This window comes from Microcaecilia unicolor, chromosome 9, assembly GCF_901765095.1.
Source record: "Microcaecilia unicolor chromosome 9, aMicUni1.1, whole genome shotgun sequence".
Taxonomy (NCBI): domain Eukaryota; kingdom Metazoa; phylum Chordata; class Amphibia; order Gymnophiona; family Siphonopidae; genus Microcaecilia; species Microcaecilia unicolor.
This window is the reverse complement of record NC_044039.1, coordinates 223,627,359-223,654,212: the sequence shown is the minus strand read 5'-3', so window position 1 is coordinate 223,654,212 and position 26,854 is coordinate 223,627,359. Positions and strand designations below refer to the sequence as shown.

Genomic DNA, 26,854 nt, shown 5'->3' with positions numbered 1-26,854 from the left:
TGACCCGACGCAACCAGCTTCTTATTGGCCCACATCTGTATTGAATGTGGAGACAGCTGTAAGCTAAGGTCTTGGCAATTAGGCTGGTGCCAGTGCTCACATTATTGATTGCTGAGCCACAAGTGGGCTTCGTGAGAAATAGAACCCCCCACGAAGAGTTTGCAAACAATACTTCTCACTAGAATATGTACAACTGGAAAAATTGCCTTCTCTGCTAGTCAGCTTTGATGCAGAGAAGGCATTGGATTAGACGGCTTGGGATTTCTTTTGTTTGCTACGCTTCTTAAATGTGGGATGTAGGGATTTTGTTTGAATATGATATGAGCATTATATTCCTCCCCTAAAGCTATGATTTGGGTGAACAATATTTTATCCCAAACCTTTGTTATCGTAAGAACATAAGAGTAGCCATACTGGGTCAGACCAATGGTCCATCTAGCCCAGTATCCTGTTTTCCAAACAATGGCCAAGCCATATCTGGCAGAAACCCAAATCGTTGCAACACTCCATACTACAGATCCCAGGGAAGTTGCTTCCCATGTCTGTCTCAATAGCAGACTATGGACTTTTCCTCCAGGAATTTGTCCAAACCTTTTTTAAATCCAGATACGCTAACCACTTTTACCACCTCCTCCAGCAAAGAGTTCCAGAGCTTAACTATTCATTGAGTGAAAAAAATATTTCCTTCTATTTGTTTTAAAGTATTTCCATGTAACTTCCTCGAGTGTCCCCTGGTCTTTGTACTTTTGGAATGAGTAAAATATCGATTTACTTCTACTCATTCTACACCACTCAGGATTTTGTAGACCTCAATTATATCTCCCCTCATCTGTCTCTTTTTCATGCTGAAGAGCCCTAACCTGTTTAGCCTTTCCTCATACAAGAGGAGTTCATTCCCTTTCATTTTTGTCACCCTTCTGTGTACCTTTTCTAATTCCACTATTGGGCTCATTTTCGAAAGAGAAGGACGTCCATCTTTCTACATAAATCGGTAGATGGACGTCCTTCTCCCAGGGACGTCCAAATTGGTATAATCGAAACCTGATTTTGGACATCTCCAACTGCAGTCCATCACAAGGACGTCCAAAGTTCAAAGGGGCGTGTCAGGTGTAGTGAAGGACATTTTCACCCGGACCTGGTTTTCTTACGAATAAGGCACAAAAAGGTGCCCGAAATGACCACATGACCACCGTTACTCTCCCAGTGGTAACTAACCCCCTCCCACCCTCAAAAACATCTTTAAAAATATTTATTTATTTATTGCATTTGTATCCCACATTTTTCCACCTATTTGCAGGCTCAATGTGGCTTACAATATTCCGCCCTGGCTATTGCCATGGCTGAGTAGAGATACAATTAATAATAACACAAGAATATGAGTAACATAGTGGAATAAAATATTGGGTATAACAAGGTCGATGATGAAATAACAATTAGAACAGTAATGTACTAAAGTTCAGGTGATGGGTCGTTATGATATGTTCTATTAAAGAGATAGGTCTTCAGTGATTTCCGAAAATAGATTAGGTCACTTATTTTTTTCACATCAAGTGGTAATGCATTCCAAAGCTGCGTTCCTATGTAAGAAAAACTGGATGAATGTATTTATATTTTAGTCCTTTGCAGCTAGGGAAGTGTAGATTTAGGAATGTGTGTGAAGATCTTTTGATGTTCCTGGGTGGTAGGTCAATAAGATCTGACATGTAGACCGGGGCATCTCCATAGATAATTTTATGAATCAGGATGCAAACCTTGAATCCGATATGTTCCATGAGTGGAAGCCAATGTAGTTTTTCTTTTAAGGGTGTGGTGCTTTCAAATTTTGTTTTACCAAATATGAGTCTGGCTGCAGTGTTTTGTGCTGTTTGAAGTTTCTTAATAATTTGTTCTTTACAGCCAGTGTAAAGTGCATTGCAGTAGTCTAGATGACTTAGCACTAATGATTGTACCAAGCTGCAAAATATGTCGTGCCAGCCTCAGATATCATACTCAGGTCCATGACAGCACATGCAGGTCCCAGGAGCAGTTTTAGTGAGTACTGTAGTGCACTTCAGACAGGCAGACCCAGGCCCATACCCCCCCTACCTGTTACATTTGTGGAGGAAACAGCAAGCCCTCCAAAACCCACCACAAACCCACTGTACCCATAAGGGCTATGGTAGTGGTGTACAGTTGAGGGTAGTGGGTTTGGGGGGGGGGGGGGTTGGAGGTTCTCAGCACACAAGGTAAGGGAGCTATGTTCCTGGGAGCATTTTATGAAGTCCACTGCAGTGCCCCTAAGGGTGCCCAGTTGGTGTCTTGGCATGTCAGACGACCAAGTGGCTTGCGTTAGGACGTTTTTGACATGGACGTCTTTGGTTTCGAACATTGCCGAAAGTCAGAAACGTCCATGACTCTGATGGTATTTTCGAAATGAAAGATGGATGTCCATCTTGTTTCAAAAATACGAGTTTCCCCGCCCATGGATTTCGCCATTTTGCAAGGACGTCCAAATTGCAACTTGGACATCCCTTTCGAAAATGCCCCTCCACATCTTTTTTGAGATGCGGCGACCAGAAGTGAACACAATATTTGAGGTGCAATTGCAACATGGAGCAATACGAAGGCATTATAACATCCTCATTTTTATTTTCCATTCCTTTCCTTATAATACTACTACTACTTATAATATCCAACATTCTATTTGCTTTCTTTGCTGACGCAGCACACTGGGCAAAAGGTTTCAACGTATCATCAACGATGATTCCTTGACCTTTTTCCTGGTCGGTGACTCCTAACGTGGAACCTTGCATCACGTAGCTATAGTTGGGTTCCTCTTTCCCATATTCATCACTTTGCACTTGCTCACATTAAATGTCATCTGCCATTTAGATTCCCAGTGTCCCAGTCTCGTAGGGTCCTCTTGCAATTTTTCACAATCCTCTTGTGATTTAGCAACTTTGAATAACTTTGTCGTCAGCAAATTTAATTACCTCACTAGTTACTTCCTTCTCTAGATCATGTATAAATATGTTAAGCAGCGGTCCCAGCACAAGAAAGATATAGTAGAATTGGAAAAGGTGCAGCGAAGGGCGACTAAAATGATAGCGGGGATGGGACGACTTCCCTATGAAGAAAGACTAAGGAGGCTAGGGCTTTTCAGCTTGGAGAAGAGACGGCTGAGGGGAGACATGATAGACGTATATAAAATAATGAGTGGAGTGGAACAGGTGGATGTGAAGCTTCTGTTCACGCTTTCCAAAAATACTAGGACTAGGGGGCATGCGATGAAACTACAGTGTAGTAAATTTAAAACAAATCGAAGAAAATATTTCTTCACCCAACGCATAAATAAAGTCTTGAATTCGTAGCCAAGGAACGTGGTGAAGGCGGTTAGCTTAGCAGAGTTTAAAAAGGGGTTAGACGGTTTCCTAAAGGACAAGTCTATAAACCACTACTAAATGGGAAAAATCCACAATTCCAGGAATAACATGTATAGAATGTTTGTACGTTTGGGAAGCTCACCAGGTGCCCTTGGCCTGGATTGGCCGCTGTCGTGGACAGGATGCTGGGCTTGATGGACCCTTGGTCTTTTCCCAGTGTGGCATTACTTATGTACTTATGTACACTATCTACCCTTCTCCATTGAGAATACTGACCATTTAACCCTACTCTCTGTTTTCTATCTTTTAACCAGTTTTTAATCCACAATAGGACACTACCTCCTATCCCCTGACTCCAGTTTCCTCTGGAGTCTTTCATGAGGTACTTTGTCAAGCGCCTTCTGAAAATCCAGATACACAATATTGACTGGCTCACCTTTATCCACATGTTCGTTCACCACATGTACCACAGAGAGGCAATAGATCAAATCCATGACTCTTATTTGGTAAGGGTCGGTCTGTGCTTACATATGTGACTCAGGTTACATATTTTGCACATGTTTAGGGATCTGCAGGGAAAGGCATGAGCTAAATCCAAAAGTCAGTCCTTCCTTCCTTCCTTCCTTCCTTCCTTCCTTCCTTCCTTCTCCTGTTTTCCCAGTATGGGGTGTGTTGTATCAGGACCCAGAGTTAGTCTTGCTGTAGCAGGTGTAGGGTTTTGTGTTATCATGTATAGCACCTGGCAGTGAAAGGAAACTATTTCAGAGTTTCCATTTTCTGTTGTACCTATTGCCTTTGCTTGTAATGTTATGTGTTTTCTTGATAACAGCTAATATCACTATGTGCTGTATATGTGTAATCCCCAAACCTTCCCATTTTATACAGATATAAGGTCTTTATTGGATCATGCCCTTTATACCAGTGTATAGTGATGAATTTTGCATAAGATACTTTCTACTGGGTTTTACACGGTGACAGCCTTTCTAACGCTATCTCTTACAGTTCAGTATCTAAAAGCCAATCGCATAAATGCTTTGTTGAAGCTCAGGCAGGTGAGCAGCTAATTTTGGATGTATAATTTGCCCCAAGTTATCTGTCCAAAAAGGGTGCACCATTTAGCCTTGGGGGGGGTTCTTTATTTGGCGCTTAAAAAATCCGCAGGTAAACATTTCCGCCCCTAGACGTATTCTATAAGCAATGCTTAGATTTACGTGCAGTATATAGAGTACACATAGCAGACCTCACTGTGTCTAAAATTACGCCCAACGAAAACCTGCTGTAAATCCCTGCGTGTAGATTTACATGCACTGGGTCAAATTCTATACCAACGCACGTAAATTTTGGAACGCCCACAAAACACTCATAACCGTTCCCCCTTTTGCCTGCGCACAAAACTTAGGCTCACTGCGTTACAGAATATGCTTAGGGATTTGTGCATGTAAACTGAAATTAATGCAGTTTGTGCTTATTATTGCTTGTTAAGTGCTGTTAATGCTGATTAGCTTGTTGAGCCAATTAAGTTATGTGCATTAGTATAGAATCCGCCTGATTTCTGCGTGAAAATGTAGTCACGCTGTATAAAATCCAGGGGATAAGTTATACATCTAAACAGTGGTATACAGCCACTGAGTAAGTTATGCATCTAGATGGCTCAACCGATTAGCAGATGGAACAAAAAGTGGAGTCAACAATCACAAATGGGAACCAGATGATTCTTTAGGAGTGAAGGAGTAGCCTAGTGGTTAGTACAGTGGACTTTGATCCTGAGGAACTGAGTTCGATTCCCACTGCAGCTCCTTGTGACTCTGGGCAAGTCACTTAACCCTCCATTGCCCCTGGTACAAAATAAGTACCTGAATATATGTAAACTGCTTTGAATGTAGTTGAAAAAAAAAAGCCTCAGAAAGGCGGTATATCAAGTCCCATTTCCCCCGTCCCCCTTCATTGCCAGCATAAATTGCATTTGAAGAACCCGACGCAGCTGTGTTTCAGCATAAACATATGCCTGCATCAGAGGTCACAAGAAAATCTTATTGTCAAATGCCAGTACGATTCGATCAGTTGCTGGTTCTGAATTCTTTTATTAGACTCCGGAGAGCGATATAAAGGTAGCACTACAAGCGAAGATGCTCAATATATCGCTTAGACGAAACGCCTTGCAAGCAGATACAATAGTCACCCAAAGAGCAAGCATAATGAAATAATCTCAGTGCTCTGTGCCATCATAAATTAAAACCTCTTAATTTTGGCACTTCAGATTACACATAGATATTCAGCAATGCCACGTTAACAGATAGCTCTTCTGAATATGTGTATCTGTTAGATGTTTTGTACTGTATGTTCTTTGTGCAGTTCAATATTGGTTTGTTAGTGTGAGGCCAAAGTGTCCGTGATCTAGGATTTGCGCAAACTTTTGTTCGGGTAACTCGGGGGGGGCTTTTTTTGCTCCCTGTCTCACTTTGTATGTTTCACTGTCTTTCCACTTTGTCCATATCTATTTCTGTTGACCTAGAGTACAAACTGGATGTTGCCTATGAGGATCCCATATAACCAATGACCAATTTATAGGCAGAGTGCAGAGGCTGGAGATCAGATGCACTTAAGCCTCGGTAGTGCTTGGGGAAGGTCTGTGTGGGAGTTCTGAGGGTAGCAGGGAGGAAGGGAAGATTTTGCTACTACAAGGTTAGTCCTAGTAATGTGCTGTGACGGACTTCCTCAGTCTTAGCTCAGTTCTTCCCTGCACTAAATCCAAGATCAGCCTAGAATCCCACCAGCAGTTATCAACATGTGAGTGAGTTGTAGTAGAGCAAAGGTGAATCGTATTTATTTCAAGCTGTCTTCATTGGAGTAATCTTCCTTCTTTTTTTCAATACAGTTTAACCCTCTGTCTTCACTGTACTCGCTGGATGTTCTTGCAGATTCTTCACATCGAAAGTGTTTTCCAGCACACTGCAGAGCCAGGTAACTCTCTTGAACTTTTGCTGTCTTGCATCTGCACCTTAGGAAATTAAAGAGTCATTAGATAAGAAGCAGTTGCCCTTTTGTGCATTGCAAATTGGCTAAAACACAGTAGACTAGGACTTAATGGGTGATTATATGGAAAAGGGTCACTAGTGGAGTGGCTCAAGGGTCTGTGTTAGACCTGTGTTGTTTAACATACTCATAAGCAATCTGGAGGTAGTGAATGATACAATATTTTTCAAAGTTTATTTATTTATTACATTTGTACCCCGCGCTTTCCCACTCAAAGCAGGTTCAATGTGGCTTACATAGTAATTGGGATTACAAAGTATTGGTGAAGAGAAATAAGTTGAGTCTTATCGGAGTAATAAAAGAAATAGAAATGTAGGAATGCAGGGATGAGGGGAGTAGGAGAAGTATGAGCAAGGGTAAGTGAGCGATTGGAGGGGTAGATGAGGCGGAGGGGGATGGGCAAGAGTGAAGGGAGTAGGAGAGGTGTGAGTAAGGGTAAGTGAGCAGTTGGAGGGTAGATGAGGCGGAGGGGAATGGGCAAGAGTGAAGGGAGTAGGAGAAGTATGAGCAAGGGTAAGTGAGCAATTGGAGGATAGATGAGGCGGAGGGGAATGGGCAAGAGTGAAGGGAGTAGGAGAGGTGTGAGTAAGGGTAAGTGAGCAGTTGGAGGGTAGATGAGGCGGAGGGGAATGGGCAAGAGTGAAGGGAGTAGGAGAAGTATGAGCAAGGGGAAGTGAGCAGTTGGAGGGTAGATGAGGCGGAGGGGAATGGGCAAGAGTGAAGGGAGTAGGAGAAGTATGAGCAAGGGTAAGTGAGCAATTGGAGGATAGATGAGGCGGAGGGGAATGGGCAAGAGTGAAGGGAGTAGGAGAGGTGTGAGTAAGGGTAAGTGAGCAGTTGGAGGGTAGATGAGGCGGAGGGGAATGGGCAAGAGTGAAGGGAGTAGGAGAAGTATGAGCAAGGGTAAGTGAGCAGTTGGAGGGTAGATGAGGCGGAGGGGAATGGGCAAGAGTGAAGGGAGTAGGAGAAGTATGAGCAAGGGTAAGTGAGCAGTTGGAGGGTAGATGAGGCGGAGGGGAATGGGCAAGAGTGAAGGGAGTAGGAGAAGTATGAGCAAGGGTAAGTGAGCAGTTGGAGGGTAGATGAGGCGGAGGGGAATGGGCAAGAGTGAAGGGAGTAGGAGAAGTATGAGCAAGGGTAAGTGAGCAGTTGGAGGGTAGATGAGGCGGAGGGGAATGGGCAAGAGTGAAGGGAGTAGGAGAAGTATGAGCAAGGGTAAGTGAGCAGTTGGAGGGTAGATGAGGCGGAGGGGAATGGGCAAGAGTGAAGGAAGTAGGAGAGGTATGAGCAAGGGTAAGTGAGCAGGTGGAGGGTAGATGAGGCGGAGGGGAATGGGCAAGAGTGAAGGGAGTAGGAGAAGTATGAGCAAGGGTAAGTGAGTAGGTGGAGGGTAGATGAGGCGGAGGGGAATGGGCAAGAGTGAAGGGAGTAGAAGAAGTATGAGCAAGGGTAAGTGAGCAGTTGGAGGGTAGATGAGGCGGAGGGGAATGGGCAAGAGTGAAGGGAGTAGGAGAAGTATGAGCAAGGGTAAGTGAGCAGTTGGAGGGGAGATGAGGCGGAGGGGAATGGGCAAGAGTGAAGGGAGTAGGAGAAGTATGAGCAAGGGTAAGTGAGCAGTTGGAGGGTAGATGAGGCGGAGGGGAATGGGCAAGAGTGAAGGGAGTAGGAGAAGTATGAGCAAGGGTAAGTGAGCAGTTGGAGGGTAGATGAGGCGGAGGGGAATGGGCAAGAGTGAAGGGAGTAGGAGAAGTATGAGCAAGGGTAAGTGAGCAGTTGGAGGGTAGATGAGGCGGAGGGGAATGGGCAAGAGTGAAGGGAGTAGGAGAAGTATGAGCAAGGGTAAGTGAGCAGTTGGAGGGTAGATGAGGCGGAGGGGAATGGGCAAGAGTGAAGGGAGTAGGAGAAGTATGAGCAAGGGTAAGTGAGCAGTTGGAGGGTAGATGAGGCGGAGGGGAATGGGCAAGAGTGAAGGGAGTAGGAGAAGTATGAGCAAGGGTAAGTGAGCAGTTGGAGGGTAGATGAGGCGGAGGGGAATGGGCAAGAGTGAAGGGAGTAGGAGAAGTATGAGCAAGGGTAAGTGAGCAGGTGGAGGGTAGATGAGGCGGAGGGGAACGGGCAAGAGTGAAGGGAGTAGGAGAGGTGTGAGTAAGGGTAGGTGAGCATTGGGGGAGGGAAGTTGTTAAAAAGGCAGAGAATTGGGGATTTGCAGAAGGATTGTGTGAGTCTGGGAGACCTGGAGGAGTGGCCTAGTGGTTAGGGTGGTGGACTTTGGTCCTGGGGAACTGAGGAACTGAGTTTGATTCCCACTTCAGGCACAGGCAGCTCCTTGTGACTCTGGGCAAGTCACTTAACCCTCCATTGCCCCAGGTACAAATAAGTACCTGTATACAATATGTAAGCCGCATTGAGCCTGCCATGAGTGGGAAAGCGCGGGGTACAAATGTAACAAAAAAATAAATAAATAAAAATAAATGGCAGATGAAATGGACATGTGGGAAGATAATCCCAAGTACAAGCACAAAATGCAGGGTTCTGAGTTAGCAGTCAGCACCCAAGAAAAAGATCTTGGACTCATTTTAGGTAATACATTGACATTTTCAGTCCAGTGCGCTCTGGCTACTGAAAAGGCAAGTAGAATGTAAGGGAGCATCCGAAAAAGGATGGAGAACAAAACCGAGAACATCATTATGCCTCTGTATAGATCCCTGGTGCATTTGCACCTTGAGGACTGTGTGCAGGTCTGGTCACCCCCATCTCAGCAAGCGAGGGGTCCTCTGCATCCGCTCTCAAAGGTGACATCGCCCATGGAGCCTGCTGTGTGGATAAACTCTCCGAGCTCAGAGTAATCAAAGTTCGATGGCTCTGACCATGCGCAGAGATTCCTTTGCTGCCTCGCTCTCCCTCTCCCGCTCAGTCTATAACAAAGCTAAAACAACATAACTAGAGTTTTTTCAATTTTCTTTTTTTGCGTGAAGCCGGTGGGTACTTGACTGTGACTGCGTTCCCTGTTACGGGTAAGCAACTTTGCTTTCTCCAGAGATTCTGCAGAGGAACACAGACACACTCGAAAGTGAGTCCCAACCTATTGGCCAGAATTGCTACATCTGTTTGCTGAGGTGACGGGGTGGAATACCCTGCTAGGGCGGAGGTTTGCTTGTTGCACATCCGTCTTGCGGGAGTCCGACTGTCGGTACACTGGTTGACATTGGTGTGGCTGGTGGCGAGAAAAATTACGCTGGCATCAGCGTGGAGGAGCCCGATAGCACCGCCAGTGATCAAGGTTCTTCATAAAATCGACTATCTATATCAAATGTCGAAAATGACGGCCCTTCGCTCTGGGACATATACAGATCTTGGAGACTGCAGAGTGGGATTGATCTGGACGCTCCCAAGTTGATTGTTCCTTTATTGTGATGGATATAAAGACTCATAAAAGCCGAATTTCAGTTGAAATTGGTGTTTGGTTATCAGGGATGGGAAGGGAGGGCGGAGGGTTGGGAAAGTTTGCTATTCTGTATGCTTTGCCATAATTGTATATTATACAATGACTGTTTAAATCTGAAAACTTTAATAAACATATTTGGGAAAAAAAAAAAAAAAAGTGAGTCCCACGCTGAGGGCCAGTTTAATATAGGGATCTTAATGGCCCAGAGTAGTAGAATGGGAGGAAAAACAGAAGAAGACAAATTTTAGGGAACAAAGTGGTTCTGTAGAACTGTTTATTTATTTATTGGGATTTATTAGCTTCCTTTATGAAGAGATTCATCCAAGGCGGTGTACAGGAGGTACAGTTTAACATAAAACTTACAATTTCACGCAGGAGTAGTAGATGATGATAGATGTCGAAAGTGCAAACAAGACGGAGCAACGTTTATGCATTGCATTTGGCAATGCAGATATATCGAGATATTTTGGCAGAGATTAATGCAATTCCTTAGTGAGATACTGGGGTACACAGTTGGGATAACATTTGAAAGAGTGATGTTCAGTGTTGCGGGGCAGTGGAGTGTGGGTACAAGAGGTGCACAAGCGCTATTAAATAAAGTCTGTATAATGGGGAAAAATGCATTCTTAATCATTGGCTATCAGACATGCCTCCCTCCTATTGGTATTCGAGGAACAAATTTCATCAACTTATGTTATGGGAATCCAGAGGGGCGAGATTGTCACCAAAATGTCAGGGGAGATTTCTGGCCGTTTGGTAGTGCTACCTTAATAATATATCCCCAAGAGCACATAGTCTTGAATAGGTTACCCTGGAGTATGATACGGAATAGGGAGTGACATGGTGAGGGACAAGCATGCAAAATGGGGGGGGGGGGGGGGGGGTGGAGGAACAAGATAAGAGGGGGGAGAAGGGGGAGGAGGGGGATGAAGGAAGGGATCATACAATGTACTCTCATTGGGGGGGGGGGAAGGGGGTAGCTAGGGGAATGGAGAAGGGGAGGAGGTGGGTCAACAAAGAGTATTGGGTAGGCTTGAGAGTGGGGGACGGCAAGTGTTGATGGCCTGCAGTGCACTTAAATCTAGTTAAATTTGAGTTTGCAGGGCTACAGAGTGTATACATAATAGAGGTGAATTACATTTCTAAACATTGTCCTCAATAAAAACGTATTGACATGTCGAATGGGGGGGGGGGAGGGAAGGGAATGTAGATAGAGGAATAGTCAGTTTAACTATAACGCAAGGAATTAGTTGAATTTTATATGTTGTTTCGCTGTTTACTTCAAGAATCAATGTGTTAGTATTGTGGGTATAGAAGTATTGGTGGGGGGACAGGGGGGAGAACATCACTAAAAACATTGATGATAGCAGCTAATGATATATCCATGTCAGTGTGGTATGCTATCTAATAGGTCAAATGTTGGACTTAAAGGTTATGTTGAACATGTTGAGTCATCAATAAAAATTGTTGAAACATAACATAAAACTTACAATTTTGTTAACAGCATAACAATAGTAAAATAACCAAGAATAAACTAAACATAATAAATGAGATAAACTTGAAAACAGTAAATTGAAACCTAATAATAGAATTACCATGAAACAGTATCAAACATATACACACAAGCCGTTAAGTGCATTAAAACGGGCTTGATTTTTTAGTACAGTTTTGTATACTACATTCTTTGTGTGTGTGTGTGTGTGTGTGTGTGTGTGTGTGTGTGTGTGTGTGTGTGTGTGTGAATGAGTTCAGAGAGAGAGAATGTGTGTGTGTGTTTGTGTGTGTGTGTGTGAATGAGTTCAGAGAGAGAGAATGTATGTGTGTGTGTGTGTGTGTGTGTGTGTGAGAGAGAGAGAGAGAGAGTATGTGTGTGTGTGTGACAGAGAGCGAGAGAGCTGCTAGGAGTCCCTGTGAAAGTGGAGGGTGAGTCGCTCCTTATAGCCAGTTGTTAAGAGAGAGAGCAGCAGGGCTCGTTTGTGAGTTGTGTGTGTGTGTTCTGTGTGTGTGTGAGAAAGAGGTGCTAGTAGTCCCTGTGAAAGTGGAGGGTGAGTCGCTCCTTATAGCCAGTTGTTAAGAGAGAGAGTGTGTGTGTGTGTGTGTGACAGAGAGCGAGAGAGCTGCTAGGAGTCCCTGTGAAAGTGGAGGGTGAGTTGCTCCTTATAGCCAGTTGTTAAGAGAGAGAGTGTGTGTGTGTGTGACAGAGAGCGAGAGAGCTGCTAGGAGTCCCTGTGAAAGTGGAGGGTGAGTCGCTCCTTATAGCCAGTTGTTAAGAGAGAGAGCAGCAGGGCTCGTTTGTGAGTTGTGTGTGTGTCTTTGTGAGAGAGAGGTGCTATTAGTCCCTGTGACAGTGGAGGGTCAGTTGCTCCTTATAGCCAGTTGTTAAGAGAGAGAGAGTGTGTGTGTGTGACAGAGAGCGAGAGAACTGCTAGGAGTCCCTGTGAAAGTGGAGGGTGAGTCGCTCCTTATAGCCAGTTGTTAAGAGAGAGCGAGAGAGCTGCTAGGAGTCCCTGTGAAAGTGGAGGGTGAGTCGCTCCTTATAGCCAGTTGTTAAGAGAGATTGTGTGTGTGTGTGTGTGTGTGTGTGTGTGTGTGTGTGTGTGTGTGACAGAGAGCGAGAGAGCTGCTAGGAGTCCCTGTGACAGTGGAGGGTCAGTTGCTCCTTATAGCAAGTTGTTAAGAGAGAGAGAGAGAGAGTGTGTGTGTGTGTGACAGAGAGCGAGAGAGCTGCTAGGAGTCCCTGTGAAAGTGGAGGGTGAGTCGCTCCTTATAGCCAGTTGTTAAGAGAGAGAGCAGCAGGGCTCATTTGTGAGTTGTGTGTGTGTGTTCTGTGTGTGTGTGAGAGAGAGGTGCTAGTAGTCCCTGTGACAGTGGAGGGTCAGTTGCTCCTTATAGCCAGTTGTTAAGAGAGAGAGAGAGTGAGAGTGTGTATATATGTGTGTGTGTGAGAGAGAGAGAGAGAGAGAGAGATGGTAGGAGTCCTTGTGCAGGTGACTCTAGAAGCTATCAGTGGCAGAAACCTTGACTCTTGATGTATTATTCCAAGAAAATAACCTTGGAAGTGCATCACCCAAGAACACTGTCCCATGTGCAAATGTTTGTGCAATTAGATGTGCTATTGTATATGATCCCTTGGATATTGTTTGCAAGTGATTTTGTTTCTTTTAGTTTTTCTTGAATGTGTTTATTTTATTATTACCATGTATTCGTTAACATGTAGTATTTTGTCTGTATGGGATACGGGGTGGAAGGGAGTCATTAACAGGCACAATTGTATTCATATGACGTGGCTGAGAGGCAACTGCTGCCCATCTGAGAAGTTAGTCTGTCAAGAGGTGGTAGAGTGAAAATGTGTATTAGGATTATTGAATGTTTTTTCTTTGGGTAAGCAATCCGTTAGTGAGGGATTTCATTTTAAGACAATGCCTACTGACAATCTCTGTATTGCAAAAAAATTTGGAAGAGGGAGGGTGACAGTTCCTTTGCTTCAAGTTTACGTGTGTGTGTATGAGAAAGAGAGGGTGAGTTATAGAGAGAAGGTGTGAGTGTTTGTGACTGTGTGAAAGACACTGAGAGTGTGAGAGTGAGTTCAGAGAGAGAGAGACAGAGATACAGAGAGTGTGTATCTCAGACACACACACACACACATATATGAGAGTGAGAGAGAGAGTGAGCTGGTAGTATGTGTGTGTGAGAGACGGAGGGAGCTGGTAGGAGTGGCTGTGACAGTGTAGGGTCAGTTGCTCCTTATAGGCAGTTGTTTATTGTGTAAATAAGTTTTGTCTGTGTGTCTGAGAGAGACACAGGAAGAAAGTGCATGTGTGTGAGAGAGTGAGTGACAGTAAAAGTATCAGAGTGAGCTGTGACAGTGGAGGGTCTGCTGCTCCTTGTAGGCAGTTTTTTATTCTTGTAGTACTCTTTGTGTGTGAGAGAGAGAGACAGTGTGAGAGTGACTATAGAGAGGGAGAGACAGATATAAAGAGTTTGTATATGTATGTGTGAGAGACAGTGACAGCTGTTAGCAGTCCCTATGCCAGTGCTTCTCCTTGTAGCAGTTCGTAAAGGGTTAACGTTTGAAAAGGTCGGGCGCAGGAGGTGGGTGTGGTTATGAATATGAGTGGTTTAGGGTTGTTTATTAATCAGGGTTTTCCTGAGCCTTCGGCTTTGGTGACATTGATCTGAGGGCTGATGGGGCGGAGCCAGGGTTTTGTCGGCGCTGCGCTGAAGAAAGGCAGAGCTGTGGAAGGGAAGTGAGTCAGAGCTCCTGTTCGCATTTCTTTGTGTTTTAAAAGTGCGGACGTACGTGCTGGCATATTGAAGAGAGAGAGGGAGAGACGGGAGCGACTTTAAAATAACACCTCGGAAACCGGCTGCAGAAAGTTAGAGCTTCTGGATGGTCTGTGACGTGCCACGTCGGTCACTCTTCATTTATAAAGTAGTGACCAAAGGCTTGCAGTTCATTGACTCTTCTTGCTATTTTCCAAGTGAGATACTGAAGGGAAGCATCAGTTAGTGCTAAAATGATGTTTTATGTTTCGTAGCCCCCTCATGAAATGAGAAACAGTAGGAATCGTAGAAAGAGGCTTGTTTTGGTGGTTAAACGGCTTAAGTGTTCATCTTCAAATCACAGCTACTGTTGATTGTAAAGCTCTTCCATTCTTGGCTCTGTTGTGTCCCATTGATAAATCCCAAACTGTTGCGACATTCCCACCCCTCCTCCCGCTGTCAAAAGCTTCCAAAACCACAACTGGAACTCTGATTCAGTGTGATTAAATGCAATCCAGTGTTGTACCAAAGGTGCCTGAATGGCTCCTGTGCGTATCCTACTTGAAAGGGAATCGGGTAAGATACTGGGAGCATGTGTTCTGACACTAGGAGGGGAGTGAGAGCCAATCTTCTTATGGCCATATAGAACTTTGACAGTGATATTCTCTATCAGCTGAAATCTGTGAATTTGGCAGGCAGGTAAACCTACAAGGAGGGAGTTGCAGTAATCGAGTTTGACTAAGACCAAGGAGTGGAGGAGAATACAAAGAGTTGTATACGTTGGCTGTATTCCTGGATGAAAAGTTCATAAAAAGTTATTGGCCAGGTAGACTTGGGAGAGCTGCTGTTCATTCCTGAAAATGAACTATGGGAGACACATCTACGTTTTTGGATCTGTTGGGTACTTGAGACTTGGATTAGCCACTGTCGGAGAAAGAATGCTGTGCTCAATGGACCTTTGTCTGACTCAGCATGACTTTTCTTATGAACTGGCCATTGTTGGTCCATTGCTCCCAGCGTCCTGTTTGACTCAGCATGGTTAAACTTATGTCTTTATGGACTGGCCAGTGTTGGAAACAGGATGCTGGACTCACTAGATCTCTGTCTGACTCAGCATAGCTTTTCTTATGGACTGGCCACTGTTGGCGATAGGATGCTGTACTCACTGGACCCTCTGTCTGACTCAGTATGGCTTTTCCTTTGTTCTTATCCAGTGTTGGCGATAGGATGCTGGGCTCACTGGACCCTCTGTTTTGACTGAGCATGGCTTTTCCTATGTTCTTGTTCACTGGCTACTGTTGGCGATAGGATGCTGGGCTCAGTGGACCTCTGACTCTGCATGGCTTTTCTTATGTTCTTATCCACAGCTGGGTAACCCTTTTGCACCTCATACTGCACAGCCAGGTAACCTTCCTACATTCAGCAGTTACCCTAGATTGCATAAGATTTAAATTTGGATTTTAGATTTCATTTTTTTTTAAATCGGAGTTCCAAGTTGATTTTACATATTCAGATACATTTGCTAAGGTTCTGCTCAATAGGGCTTATAATTTAAGTTGTATCTAAGGCAGTGGAAAGTGAATTCCTTTTCCATGGTCTGAAGGTGCATCAGTGGGAAAAGTAAGATGTATTTATTAATTAGGATTTATTTACCACCTTTTTGAAGGAGTTCAGTCAAGGCAGTGTACAGTAAGAATAAATCAAACATGACGAATATACAATTACAGCAGTAAAAATATTCAAATAATACAATGTAATTACAATGTCAACACAATACGTAATAGAAACTTTTTAATAGACAGCATAGGGTATAAGCAAAGATGGGACACGTAGATAGGTAAGAGGAGTTAGAAAGTAAGGTGACTAATTTAAAGAAAGTTGCACGTAAAGCAGGGGCATAGCCAGACACCCACTACGCCACTGACATGAAGTCAGAGAGATGGTTAACTATTATCTCAGCTAGGGCAGGAGTGGATAAACATGTCCCGCTGCAGTATGTGCAGCCCTTGTCACTCCTTGTGTGTCAGTGAGACTAACAAGTTAGTTACTTCTACCATTAAAGTCCTGGTTGAAGAGCCAAGTTTTCACCTGCTTCCTGAAGATAGTCTTGTGTTAAGCGGAGCCTTTCAGCCAGTGCATTCCAGAGTGTGGGGGCTATTCCGGAGAAAGCTCGCTTTCGGGTATCACATCGTGTGATGTCCTTTGGAGAGGGTGTGGTTAGGGATACTCCTTGGGAGGACCTTAGTGACCTTGGAGGTATGTAGAGGGACATCCTTTTCTTCTAGTACTCAGGGCCATTTCCTTTAAGGGCCTTGAAGATCAGACATAGGGTTTTAAATTTAGCCCTGTATTGTACTGGTAGCCAATGAAGTTGTTGCAAAAATGGTGTGATGTGGTCATGTCGCGTGCAACCTTCTCTGAGTCTTGCTGCTGCATTCTGAATCAATTGGAGCTGGTGCAGGCCCTTTGTAGTCAGACCATTGTATAGTGTATTGCAGTAATCCAGTCTTGATGTTATCATGGCATGCACAACTAGGATAAGATTTACCTTCTCAATGTAAGGAGAGAGGCAGCGTAGCTGTTGCAGATAGTAGAAGCAGCTTTTGAAGGTTGCTTGGATTTGGGAAATCAGAGGTAAGTGTTGAATCTAACGGTATTCCAAGATTCCTGACTTTTTTTTTTTTGTTACATTTGTACCCCGCGCTTTCCCACTCATGGCAGGCTCAATGCGGCTTACATGGGGCAATGGAGGGTTAAGTGACTTGCCCAGAGTCACAAGGAGCTGCCTGTGCCTGAAGTTGGAATCGAACTCAGTTCCTCAGTTCCCCAGGACCAAAGTCCACCACCCTAACCACTAGGCCACTCCTCCATACTTCTGATTTGAGGGGGAGTTCGTACTTCCCAAATGAGATTTGACTCTTGCTTCCCTGGTTTTCAGCTCGCTGCATAACTTCTAGGCAGCTACTCCCCTCCATAAGAGATTTGGTAGGGGGGGGGGGGTCTATTTGTTAAACACGCCAACACTCCAGGTTCTGCCCCACATTGCTGGTTTCTTGATTAAGGTTGGCATTGGCCTTTTATCAGATTCCACCTCATGTGGCAGACTCTGTGAAGATGGTAGAAAAAGGCCCATTGTAGGACCTGTTCCAGATTGCTGGATCCCTGAAGAAAGTAGGAGACAGACTTATTCCAGAGTCTGTCCCATATCGCCAGCTCTGAGGGTGGTGAGAGATGCTCTTTTTCCAGGCTCTGGTCCAAGTCATGCTAACATAAGTAGATGATATTACAAGAAGACCAACTAGCCCATCCAGTCAGCTAAATTATTCCTTTCCACACTGCACAGGGTATACCCCAACTCCCAGTCAGGGCCAGCTCAAGGGGTTGTGGCCCCCTGTACCAAGTAGGGATAGATGTCCAGCCACAGCAACAACTTGGTAGGCGCCATCGTGACACTGGAAGCATTCCTGTGTGCTTTTTCCCCCGCTCTGGTTGTTTTTTTGTTTTTTTTAACCTTTCTCCCCTGCTCTACTTTTGTTGTCACAATCTCCTGGTAAGCTCTAGTTTTAGTGTATCTCACTTTGAGATTACTGTCACTAGTTTTTAGAAATTTGGTGGAAGCCCCAGCGGGCCTGCTTGATGTGACCCCCAGAAGGCATTTATTCTGGACTGTGTTCTGAGTGTGAGAGATGCTGCTTTTTAACTTGTTATGAGCTTCTTATGAGGGAGATCTTTGTTCTCAAAAATGGTTTGTCTGTAAAACTGTTTTATTTTATCATTACCCTTCTGGGACCTGGACTGTATTAATTTGCTCTCATGCCTCCTGGCTGTTTTCTCTGCAGGCTAGAATGTTAATGGCCTATTTGTCACTCTTAGTGGGGGTGGGGGTGGGAGACAAGACACATGGTTGGCAGAGTTTGACCCCCTGGGAGAAGATGTATCTTTTTCTTAGGTATAAATACTCTCCTTTTGCTGCTAATATTCCGTTTGCCTGTAATGTCTCTTCCTCACAGGCTTTGAGAGATATAGTAAATGATGGCAGATAAAGACCTGAACGGTCCATCTAGTCTGCCCAACAAGATAAACTCATTTTGCATGGTATGTGATACTTTATACCCAAGTTTGATTTGTCCTTGCCTTTCTCAGGGCACAGACTGAGAAGTCTGCCCAGCACTGTTCTTGTAGTAAGTTCTGAAGCTAACATTGAAGCTCCTTAAAATTTACACTCCAGCCCATCCCTATCTATTCAGTCACGATCAGGGCACAGACCATAAAAGTCTGCCCGGCACTGGTTTTGCTTCCCAATTACCTGCGTCACCACCCAATCTCCGCTAAGATTCCATGGATCCATTTCTTCTAAACAGGATTCATTTGTGTTTATCCCACGCATGTTTGAATTCCATTACCGTTTTCATGAGGATCTAATGACAGTTTGTATGTGTGTGTATGTCTATATATGTGTGGGTTTGTGTATATACAGTCCCCCAAGTGTTATAGTCAGATAAAACATAAGAATTGCCATAAAGGTAGTATATTCACTCCTATTTTACTCGCTAATGCTGAATCGAGTTGAGTACTGCCATGTTATTTATAATGTGCTAAAGCTATCTTCCATTAAGCTATATCATCCAAGACTCGACACGAGTCATGTTTTGGTCCACAAAGGCCTTTCTCAGGAGTCTTTATATGGATGTTTGCTGTTATTAAGCTAAGCTTAATGTTATGCAGGTGGTGTTTGTTTATTTATTTGCTGCACTTGTATCCCACATTTTCCCACCTATTTGCAGGCTCAGTGTGGCTCACAAAACATGTACACATTATAGGATAAGAATTTCAAAATATAGATACAGATGGGTACGGAGAATATCAAAGCAATCATAATATCTTGCTGCTTTCTTCCAAAAAAAGTAGAGCGCTTGAACTAACAAGAGTCTTGGATGATTTGTTAAAGGCATTAATTCAGACATCGTCTGTTGCTGTCACTCTTGTTGTGACTGTTTAGTTTTTTGTCTACAGGAGCTACTGTTCTTCTGTTTTTCTGCTGTAACTGAAGATTAGCCATAACAGTAATGTGCAATTTTTTTATTTAAAGTTGTTTATTAAAAAATAAAATAAGTAATCTCAAAAGCAGAGTAATAGCAACCAAACAGCACTTCCAACAACCCTCCCCCCAAAGAGAAAGTGGACCTTAACCATCAATAGCACCAGGGGCTGGGCAGACCGTCAGGTCTCATTGCGTCGGCAAATTTTGAAAAACATAGCTAATCGTCCATGTCACATTGCAGCCAATTTAGACGTTTGAAAAATAAAGTCCAATTTGCAGAGAATTTGAGGAATGGGTGGTAGAGACTGCTGTAGCCAAGGCCAACTTGGTCGCCATAAAGAAATGAATCGCCTGTTTATGTTGTTCCAACATGATCTCTGCAGGCTTAAAATGGAGTGAACAATGTGCAGGCCCTGCAGGGGTTGGTCTTGCCAAGCGCCTGTTGAAGCAGATCCAGGAGAGCAGTCCAATAGGGTTGAACCCTAGGGCAGGACCACCACACATGATAAAATGTACCTTCTGCATCACAGGATCTCCACCTTTGGTCAGATAGCTGAGGATTCATCTGAAATAAATGCTCAAGGGTATAGTACCAGCAATAAAGAATGTTAAACCCATTCTCAATTATATTACTAGCTACTGATCACAAACGGGTACTGAAACCCCTTCTCTGAAGCATAGGCAGAATTAAGATCCATTTCCCATCGAGCAGTAAACTTCTGAAGTGGGGAACTATGTAGCAAAAGAGCCATATAAAAGCGAGATATGCTTCCCTTCCTCCCCCACCTTGAATGGAGTTTCTGTTAGACTAAGATCACCCCGACCTGCTGATAGTGAAAAAAGTCCCGCATCTCCAGGCCAAATTCATCTTGGAGATCCAAGAACGATTGGAACCCCCTCATCCCAGATATACGCCAAGGCCCGGAAGCCCACCGTGGTCTCTATGGAGGGAGTTGCTTTCCCTTTGGAACCAGGAGGCCTCTGGTAGTGTCTTTTTACTGTTTGTGGGGAAAGCAGAATTCCTACCTGGCATGTATAACAGAGTGTTTAGTTGGTGGAAGGAGCGGGGTATTTTGCTATTGGGACACTTGGTTCAGGAAGCTGAGTCCTTTTATACTTTCCTTGAACTGCAACAGAGGAGCTCATTTAGACCAGCAGATCACTTTATATATACACAGCTTTCACATTATATGTCTTCTCTACCTTCATGAAATCTGTCTTGGAGGTTTGGGGGCCAGTTACGTGAGTTTCTGGAAGGCGATGCTTTAGGGAAGGTGTCTATCTCTTGGTTTCATAAAGCCTTAACCAGTCGTCAACCGCCTAAAGATTATCAGGTAGTTTTTGAGGCCTGGATTAGAGATTTGGGGATGTTCAGAAGAATTCGCAACCAAGCAGAGAACTCAAACGCCCCACGGGAAAACACAAGTATAAGTGAGAGTGGGATGTTTGACCACGGGAATACAAATCCTGGAGACAAGAATCTTAAAAATGTGTTTATTGATGAAAAGACTCGACACAACTGTTGTGTTTCGGCCGTCAGGCCTGCATCAGGAGTCTATAAAACATACATATGTGGTGGAAATGAAAACGGTAACGGAATTCAAACATGCGTGGGATAAACATAAAGGAATCCTGTTCAGAAGGAGCTTAGCCGAGATTGGGTGGCAGAGCCGGTGGCGGGAGGCGGGGATGGTGCTGGGCAGACTTATAAGGTCTGTGCCAGAGCCGGTGATGGGCGGCGGGACTGGTGGTTGGGAGGCGGGGATAGTGCTGGGCAGACTTATACGGTCTGTGCCAGAACCGGTGGTGGGAAGAGGGGCTGGTGGTTGGGAGGCGGGGATAGTGCTGGGCAGACTTAACACAGTCTGTGCCCTGAAAAAGACAGGTACAAATCAAGGTCAGGTATACACAAAAAGTAGCACATATGAGTTTATCTTGTTGGACAGACTGGATGGACCGTGCAGGTCTTTTTCTGCCGTCATCTACTATGTATAATAAAAAATCACAGTAAGCAATAACATGGTAAAAAACAAATAAAATGAAAAGATAAGATGTGGGAATAACATCCTTTGCTAGACGTCAAAAAATGTGTTCACATATACAATGTTCTCATAAGGTGCTAATATTGCAAGAACAATGCGTATAATAGAGGGGGGAAGGAACGAGGAAAATGGAATGGGGGAGACACATATGTCTCACAACCTCTGAGGACATCCTTAAGGCATGACCTGGAGTCGTACATAGGTCAGAACTTCAAGATTGTCTTTTTCGTACTATACACAGGTCCTACTTTTCTCAAAAGAAAGCCTTTATTGCAGGATGTGCCGACACCCCCCAATGTCCGAAATGTCAGTCTGGTGATAATTCCCTTTCTCATGGGTTATGGCAGTGTGCTTTCTTGGTAGAGTTGTTTAACCATTTCCTGTTTCCTTTGAAAGAGTTATATTCAATAAATCGTCTACATTGGGAGCCCGTGGGCTTGGTGAAAAGCTATTTCTGGGGAAATCCTGTATCATGGGGGAAAATGGGGGGGGGGGGGCGGTAATGGGAGAGGTGTTTGTCTTTTCTTCATATTGTATACCTCTGATGTTAATCATTATTTCATTAATAATGATATTTTATAATAATAATAACACTGTTTTCTGTTTTGCAGACAAGTAAATGTACACCTCGGATTTCCCTGCTCCAGAGATATCAAGAGGAAACACAAGCCAGTAACCTCCGGCATAGCCGGCTCCTCATCCGGCACAGCCAGCTCTTCGCTGATTAGCTCAGCCTCCAGCACTACTGGTTCATCAATGGCCACCTTAGTGTCTGCTACAACCAGGTCCTTGCTGGTCACCCCTTCTTCCAGTGCAGCCATATCTTCACCAACCAGTCCAGCTTTCACCATAACTGGTTCCTTGCAGACCAGCTCGGCTTCTGCTGCAACCGTGTCCTCGTTAACCAGCTCTGCTTCTGCCTCAACCGGCTCCTTGCTGATGAGCCCAGCATCTCCCTCAGGTAATGTAAATTAGCTGTAAAAAAACATGGAAATTGTACTCCAGGCCTTCTAAGCAGATCTCTGTTTTTTTTTTTTTTTTTTTTTTTTTAAATTACATTTGTACCCTGCGCTTTCCCACTCATGGCAGGCTCAATGCGGCGGGCAATGGAGGGTTAAGTGACTTGCCCAGAGTCACAAGGAGCTGCCTGTGCCTGAAGTGGGAATCGAACTCAGTTCCTCAGTTCCCCAGGACCAAAGTCCACCACCCTAACCACTAGGCCACTCCTCCACTCGCTTGTGAGGGAGAGCCCGTCATGCGGCAGGATACATCCTAACTGCTTTCAAGGGAGTCACTGTTGCGTGGCAGGATACATCCTAACTGCTTTCAAGGGAGTCACCGTTGCGTGGCAGGATACATCCTAGCTGCTTTCAAGGGAGTCACTGTTGCGTGGCAGGATACATCCTAACTGCTTTCAAGGGAGTCACCGTTACGTGGCAGGATACATCCTAGCTGCTTTCAAGGGGAGTCCCCGTCGTGCAGCAGGATACGTCATAGCTGCTTGCAAGGGAGTCCCCGTCGTGCGGCAGGATACGTCCTAGCTTCTTTCAAGGGAGTCCCCGTCGTGCGGCAGGATACGTCCTAGCTTCTTTCAAGGGAGTCCCCGTCGTGCGGCAGGATATATCCTAACTGCTTTCAAGGGAGCCCCCATCGTGCGGAAGGATACATCATAGTTGCTTTCACGGGAGTCTCTGTCGTGCGGCAGGATACATCATAGTTGCAAGGGATTCCTCCTCCTGCGGCAGGATACATGCTACCTGCTTGCAAGGGAGTCACTGTTGTGCGGTAGGATACGTCATAGTTGCTTGTGAGGAGGAGCCCGTTGTGCATCAGGATATGTTATAGTTGCTTGCAAGGGAGTCCCCATAGTTCGGCAGGATACGTCCTAGCTTCTTTCAAGGGAGTCCCCATAGTTCGGCAGGATACATCCTAGCTGCTTTCGAGGGAGTCACCATCGTGCGGTAGAATATGTCATATTTGCTTGCAAGGGGAGTCCCTGTCGTGCGGCAGGATACATCCTAGCTGCTTGCAAGGGAGTCCCCGTTGTGCGTTAGGATATGTAATAGTTGCTTGTGAAGGAGAGCCAGTCGTGCGGCAGGATACATCCTAACTGCTTTCAAGGGAGTCACCGTTACGTGGCAGGATACGTCCTAGCTGCTTTCAAGGGAGTCCCCGTCGTGCAGCAGGATATGTCATAGTTGCTTGCAAGGGAGTCCCCATCGTGCAGCAGGATACGTCCTAGCTTCTTTCAAGGGAGTCCCCGCCCTGCGGCAGGATACGTCCTAGCTTCTTTCAAGGGAGTCCCCGTCATGAGGCAGGATACGTCCTAGCTTCTTTCAAGGGAGTCCCCGTCGTGCGGCAGGATACGTGCTAGCTTCTTTCAAGGGAGTCCCCGTCGTGCGGCAGGATACGCCCTAGCTTCTTTCAAGGGAGTCCCCGCCGTGCGGCAGGATACGCCCTAGCTTCTTTCAAGGGAGTCCCCGTCGTGCGGCAGGATACGTCCTAGCTTCTTTCAAGGGAGTCCCCGCCGTGCGGCAGGATACGCCCTAGCTTCTTTCAAGGGAGTCCCCACCGTGCGGCAGGATACGCCCTAGCTTCTTTCAAGGGAGTCCGCGCCGTGTGGCAGGATACATCCTAGCTTCTTTCAAGGGAGTCCGCGCCGTGTGGCAGGATACGTCCTAGCTTCTTTCAAGGGAGTCCCCGTCGTGCGGCAGGATACGTCCTAGCTTCTTTCAAGGGAGTCCCCGTCGTGCGGCAGGATACGCCCTAGCTTCTTTCAAGGGAGTCCCCGCCGTGCAGCAGGATACGCCCTAGCTTCTTTCAAGAGAGTCCCCGCCGTGCGGCAGGATACGCCCTAGCTTCTTTCAAGGGAGTCCCCGCCGTGCGGCAGGATACGCCCTAGCTTCTTTCAAGGGAGTCCCCGTCGTGCGGCAGGATACGCCCTAGCTTCTTTCAAGGGAGTCCCCGTCGTGCGGCAGGATACGTCCCAGATGCTTGCAAGGGAGCCCTACCTAGCTGTTATAAGGGGATTCGTATATCTAAGATATTTCCTGCTATCTGTGTCTCATCAGAGAGTTATCAGTTTGAAATGCTAAATAGTAGTAGTAGTAGTAATTTTATGTAGTGATTTTCAGACAGAATTTTAATTTACTATTTCATCTCCCCCAGTTGAATTGCTCTTGGTGTATCTGCTTCCATGACTCTCTGTATTATTTTAGAAGTTTCACCATAAATCCTAAATTTTCCAATGCTCTTTCTGTTCTGGGTTATGACAAAGTGAAGCGTGGAGTTCCTCTCCTTCCCCTGCTGAATGGTCAGGAGACTGGACCCCTGTAAGGTGAAGGACATGTCCTGAGCTGGGCATCACTCACCAGGATGGATTTCTTTTTTTTTTTTACCTAGCACAGGCTGTGTCCAACAATAACTCTTTACTGGAGATGAGTAATGATGGGAGATGCCTGCTGCTGCACTTCTGTATTAATACACATCAGGGGCCAGCTCCTGGCACTAAATCACCTGCTGGCATCCATCTGTTATCAGCATGCGAGGGGCAGGCAGCAGATAAAGGGTCCCATTGCTCAGTCCTTGCAGCAGAAATGGCTCTGATCTGAGATGAACGTACTCTTCCGGCAGACTGATGAATTTAGCTACTTAAACATGCAGGGACTAATCTCTGACGTGTGCTTACTCTTTCTGGAGAAATTTTGGAAAGGAAATTGATGGGATACAGACACAGTAAATTAGCTGTTTGCATTGGGGAGCACAGCTAGCTTATCACTGGTACTGGGCATGCAGTCACTGTCCAGTCCCAGAGGTGACAGGCTCTGTATCCCTTTGCCCATCCACCAAACACTCCAGTCTTAGAGGTATCAGGTGTTCTGTATCCTGTGCCCATCCCCTAAATCCTCCAGTCCTAGAGGTGACAGGTTATGTATTCAGGAAATCTGGTCTGCCCCTACTTGACATTTCGCCCATTAGATAGTAAGCTCCTTGGAGCAGGGACTGTCCTTTTTTCTTAATCTGTACAGCGCTGCATAACCCTAGTAGCGTTCTAGAAATGTTAAGTAGTATGTATCCCTCTGTCCATCCCCCCCCCCCCCTCCCGAGATCTCCAGGGCTAGAGGTGACATGCTTCCCTGTGTCTGTCCCCTGAGCCCTTCATTCCCAGAGGTGATCAGCTCTGCATCCTGTGCCCATCCTATGAGCCCTCCTGTCTTAGAGGTGACAGCCTCTGTATTCCAGTGCCCATCCCTTGAGTTTTTCAGTCCTAAGTGTGACAGGTTGTAATGCCTAGGTGTCTGTCCCCGAGATGCCTTGTCTCAGAGGTGACAGGCTCTGTTTCCTTATACCCATTTCCCAAGCTTTCAGCCTTAGAGATAAGGGCTCTTTAAATTCCCTGAGCCATTATTAACTCTTAAATGTTCTTGTGTTCTTATATTAACACATTCTCTTCTCCCTTTTTTTCCAGGAGATTTATCTCTTCACAGAGATGAAAGGATCCAGCCCAAACCTGCTAATGATCTCTGCCCCGAAGGCACCAACCGCCAGATGAATGGATGGGTTCCCCCTTGCCAGGCTCCTTTTTTTAAGTCCTTCCAGGATAACGTACCCCCTTAGGACTGCTGCCAGAGCTAGCAGGCTTCATCCCAGGACACTGCATGAGCTGTTTCATTTCCATACTGTGGGCATGCATTCACACCATTATCCTCTGTTCAGTACTGGTGCAGATAACACTGTTAAATGCCAAATCACAACATGTGCACCATGTCACCATCGACCACGTCTTCCAGACTTGCAACAGTGCCACTGTGCAACTCCTTTGTGGCAGCAGCAGAGCCAGCCTGTTGATTTTTTTTTTTAATTTTCTGGTCTGCCACAGCTGTTTTTAACTCTATGCTTGCTGTGTACTTTTTAATGGAGGCAGACTGTTTGTAGTATTCAGACCTTTAGCACAAGAAGGGAGAATGAAAAGCTTTTAAGCAGGCTTCGGTGTACGAAAGGTAGAGTCATAGAAGTGAGCAGAGGAGCCTGCAGCCTGAACCTTTACTCTGTGGATTCCCTCTCCCTGATTGTCTTCATCCTGTCTGAGTTTCCTGCTGGCAGGTGATGGGCGGAGTGCTTGGAGAGAAAAGCAGGAGAACTCTGTTGGACACTAAACAGGCTTAATTGGTCCTGGGTTTGAAGTCTCTCTCAGATTAGTCCATGCCAAATGTGTTGGGCAGTCAGATGCTTTCATCACTTTGCATGTGAGCTTCCGTTCTTGCACGAGGGTAGATGAATGGTTATTGATGTGGCAAAAATCTACATCAGGAGTCCGAACTTAAACATTTTTTAAAAAGTGTGTAGTGCAGTGAAGTATTATATACATGTAGAATTATATTAAATATTGGTTTACAGGTGTACACTCCCATATACTGCCCTCTGTCCCTACTTATTGTGATGGCTTTACCTGCACTAGACTGATCTTGGGAAGCAACAACTAAAAGTAGCGGAGCAGTGTGAGCAAGTTATTAATGCGGAGTTGAAGACCTGGTGATTCATTTTTACCCATAGGTCCTAAAGGAAGCGATAATAACCACAGCCAGTGTCAGACCCATCCAGAATAAGAAGCTAAGCACATGGCCAAGAAGAGACATGATAGCGGTCTAGAAAACACAAGTGGGGTGCT

The 26,854-nt window shown here is 45.2% G+C and overlaps 1 protein-coding gene across 3 annotated transcripts in view; it reads left to right on the top strand.

Annotated features, from left to right (window-relative positions):
* Nucleotides 1-26,593, top strand: part of GPATCH2L (G-patch domain containing 2 like) — a 50,518-nt gene extending 23,925 nt beyond the window's left edge. For 2 of the 3 annotated variants that reach the window (XM_030214734.1, XM_030214735.1), the window contains exons 8-10: nt 6,238-6,323; nt 21,798-22,147; nt 25,655-26,593. In XM_030214734.1, the coding sequence (XP_030070594.1) occupies nt 6,238-6,323; nt 21,798-22,147; nt 25,655-25,803 (585 nt within the window). In that variant the 3' untranslated portion in view covers nt 25,804-26,593. The remainder of the gene's footprint in view (nt 1-6,237; nt 6,324-21,797; nt 22,148-25,654) is intronic. The other variant, XM_030214736.1, reaches the window with a different exon arrangement.
* The last annotated feature ends 261 nt before the right edge of the window (nt 26,594-26,854 follow it).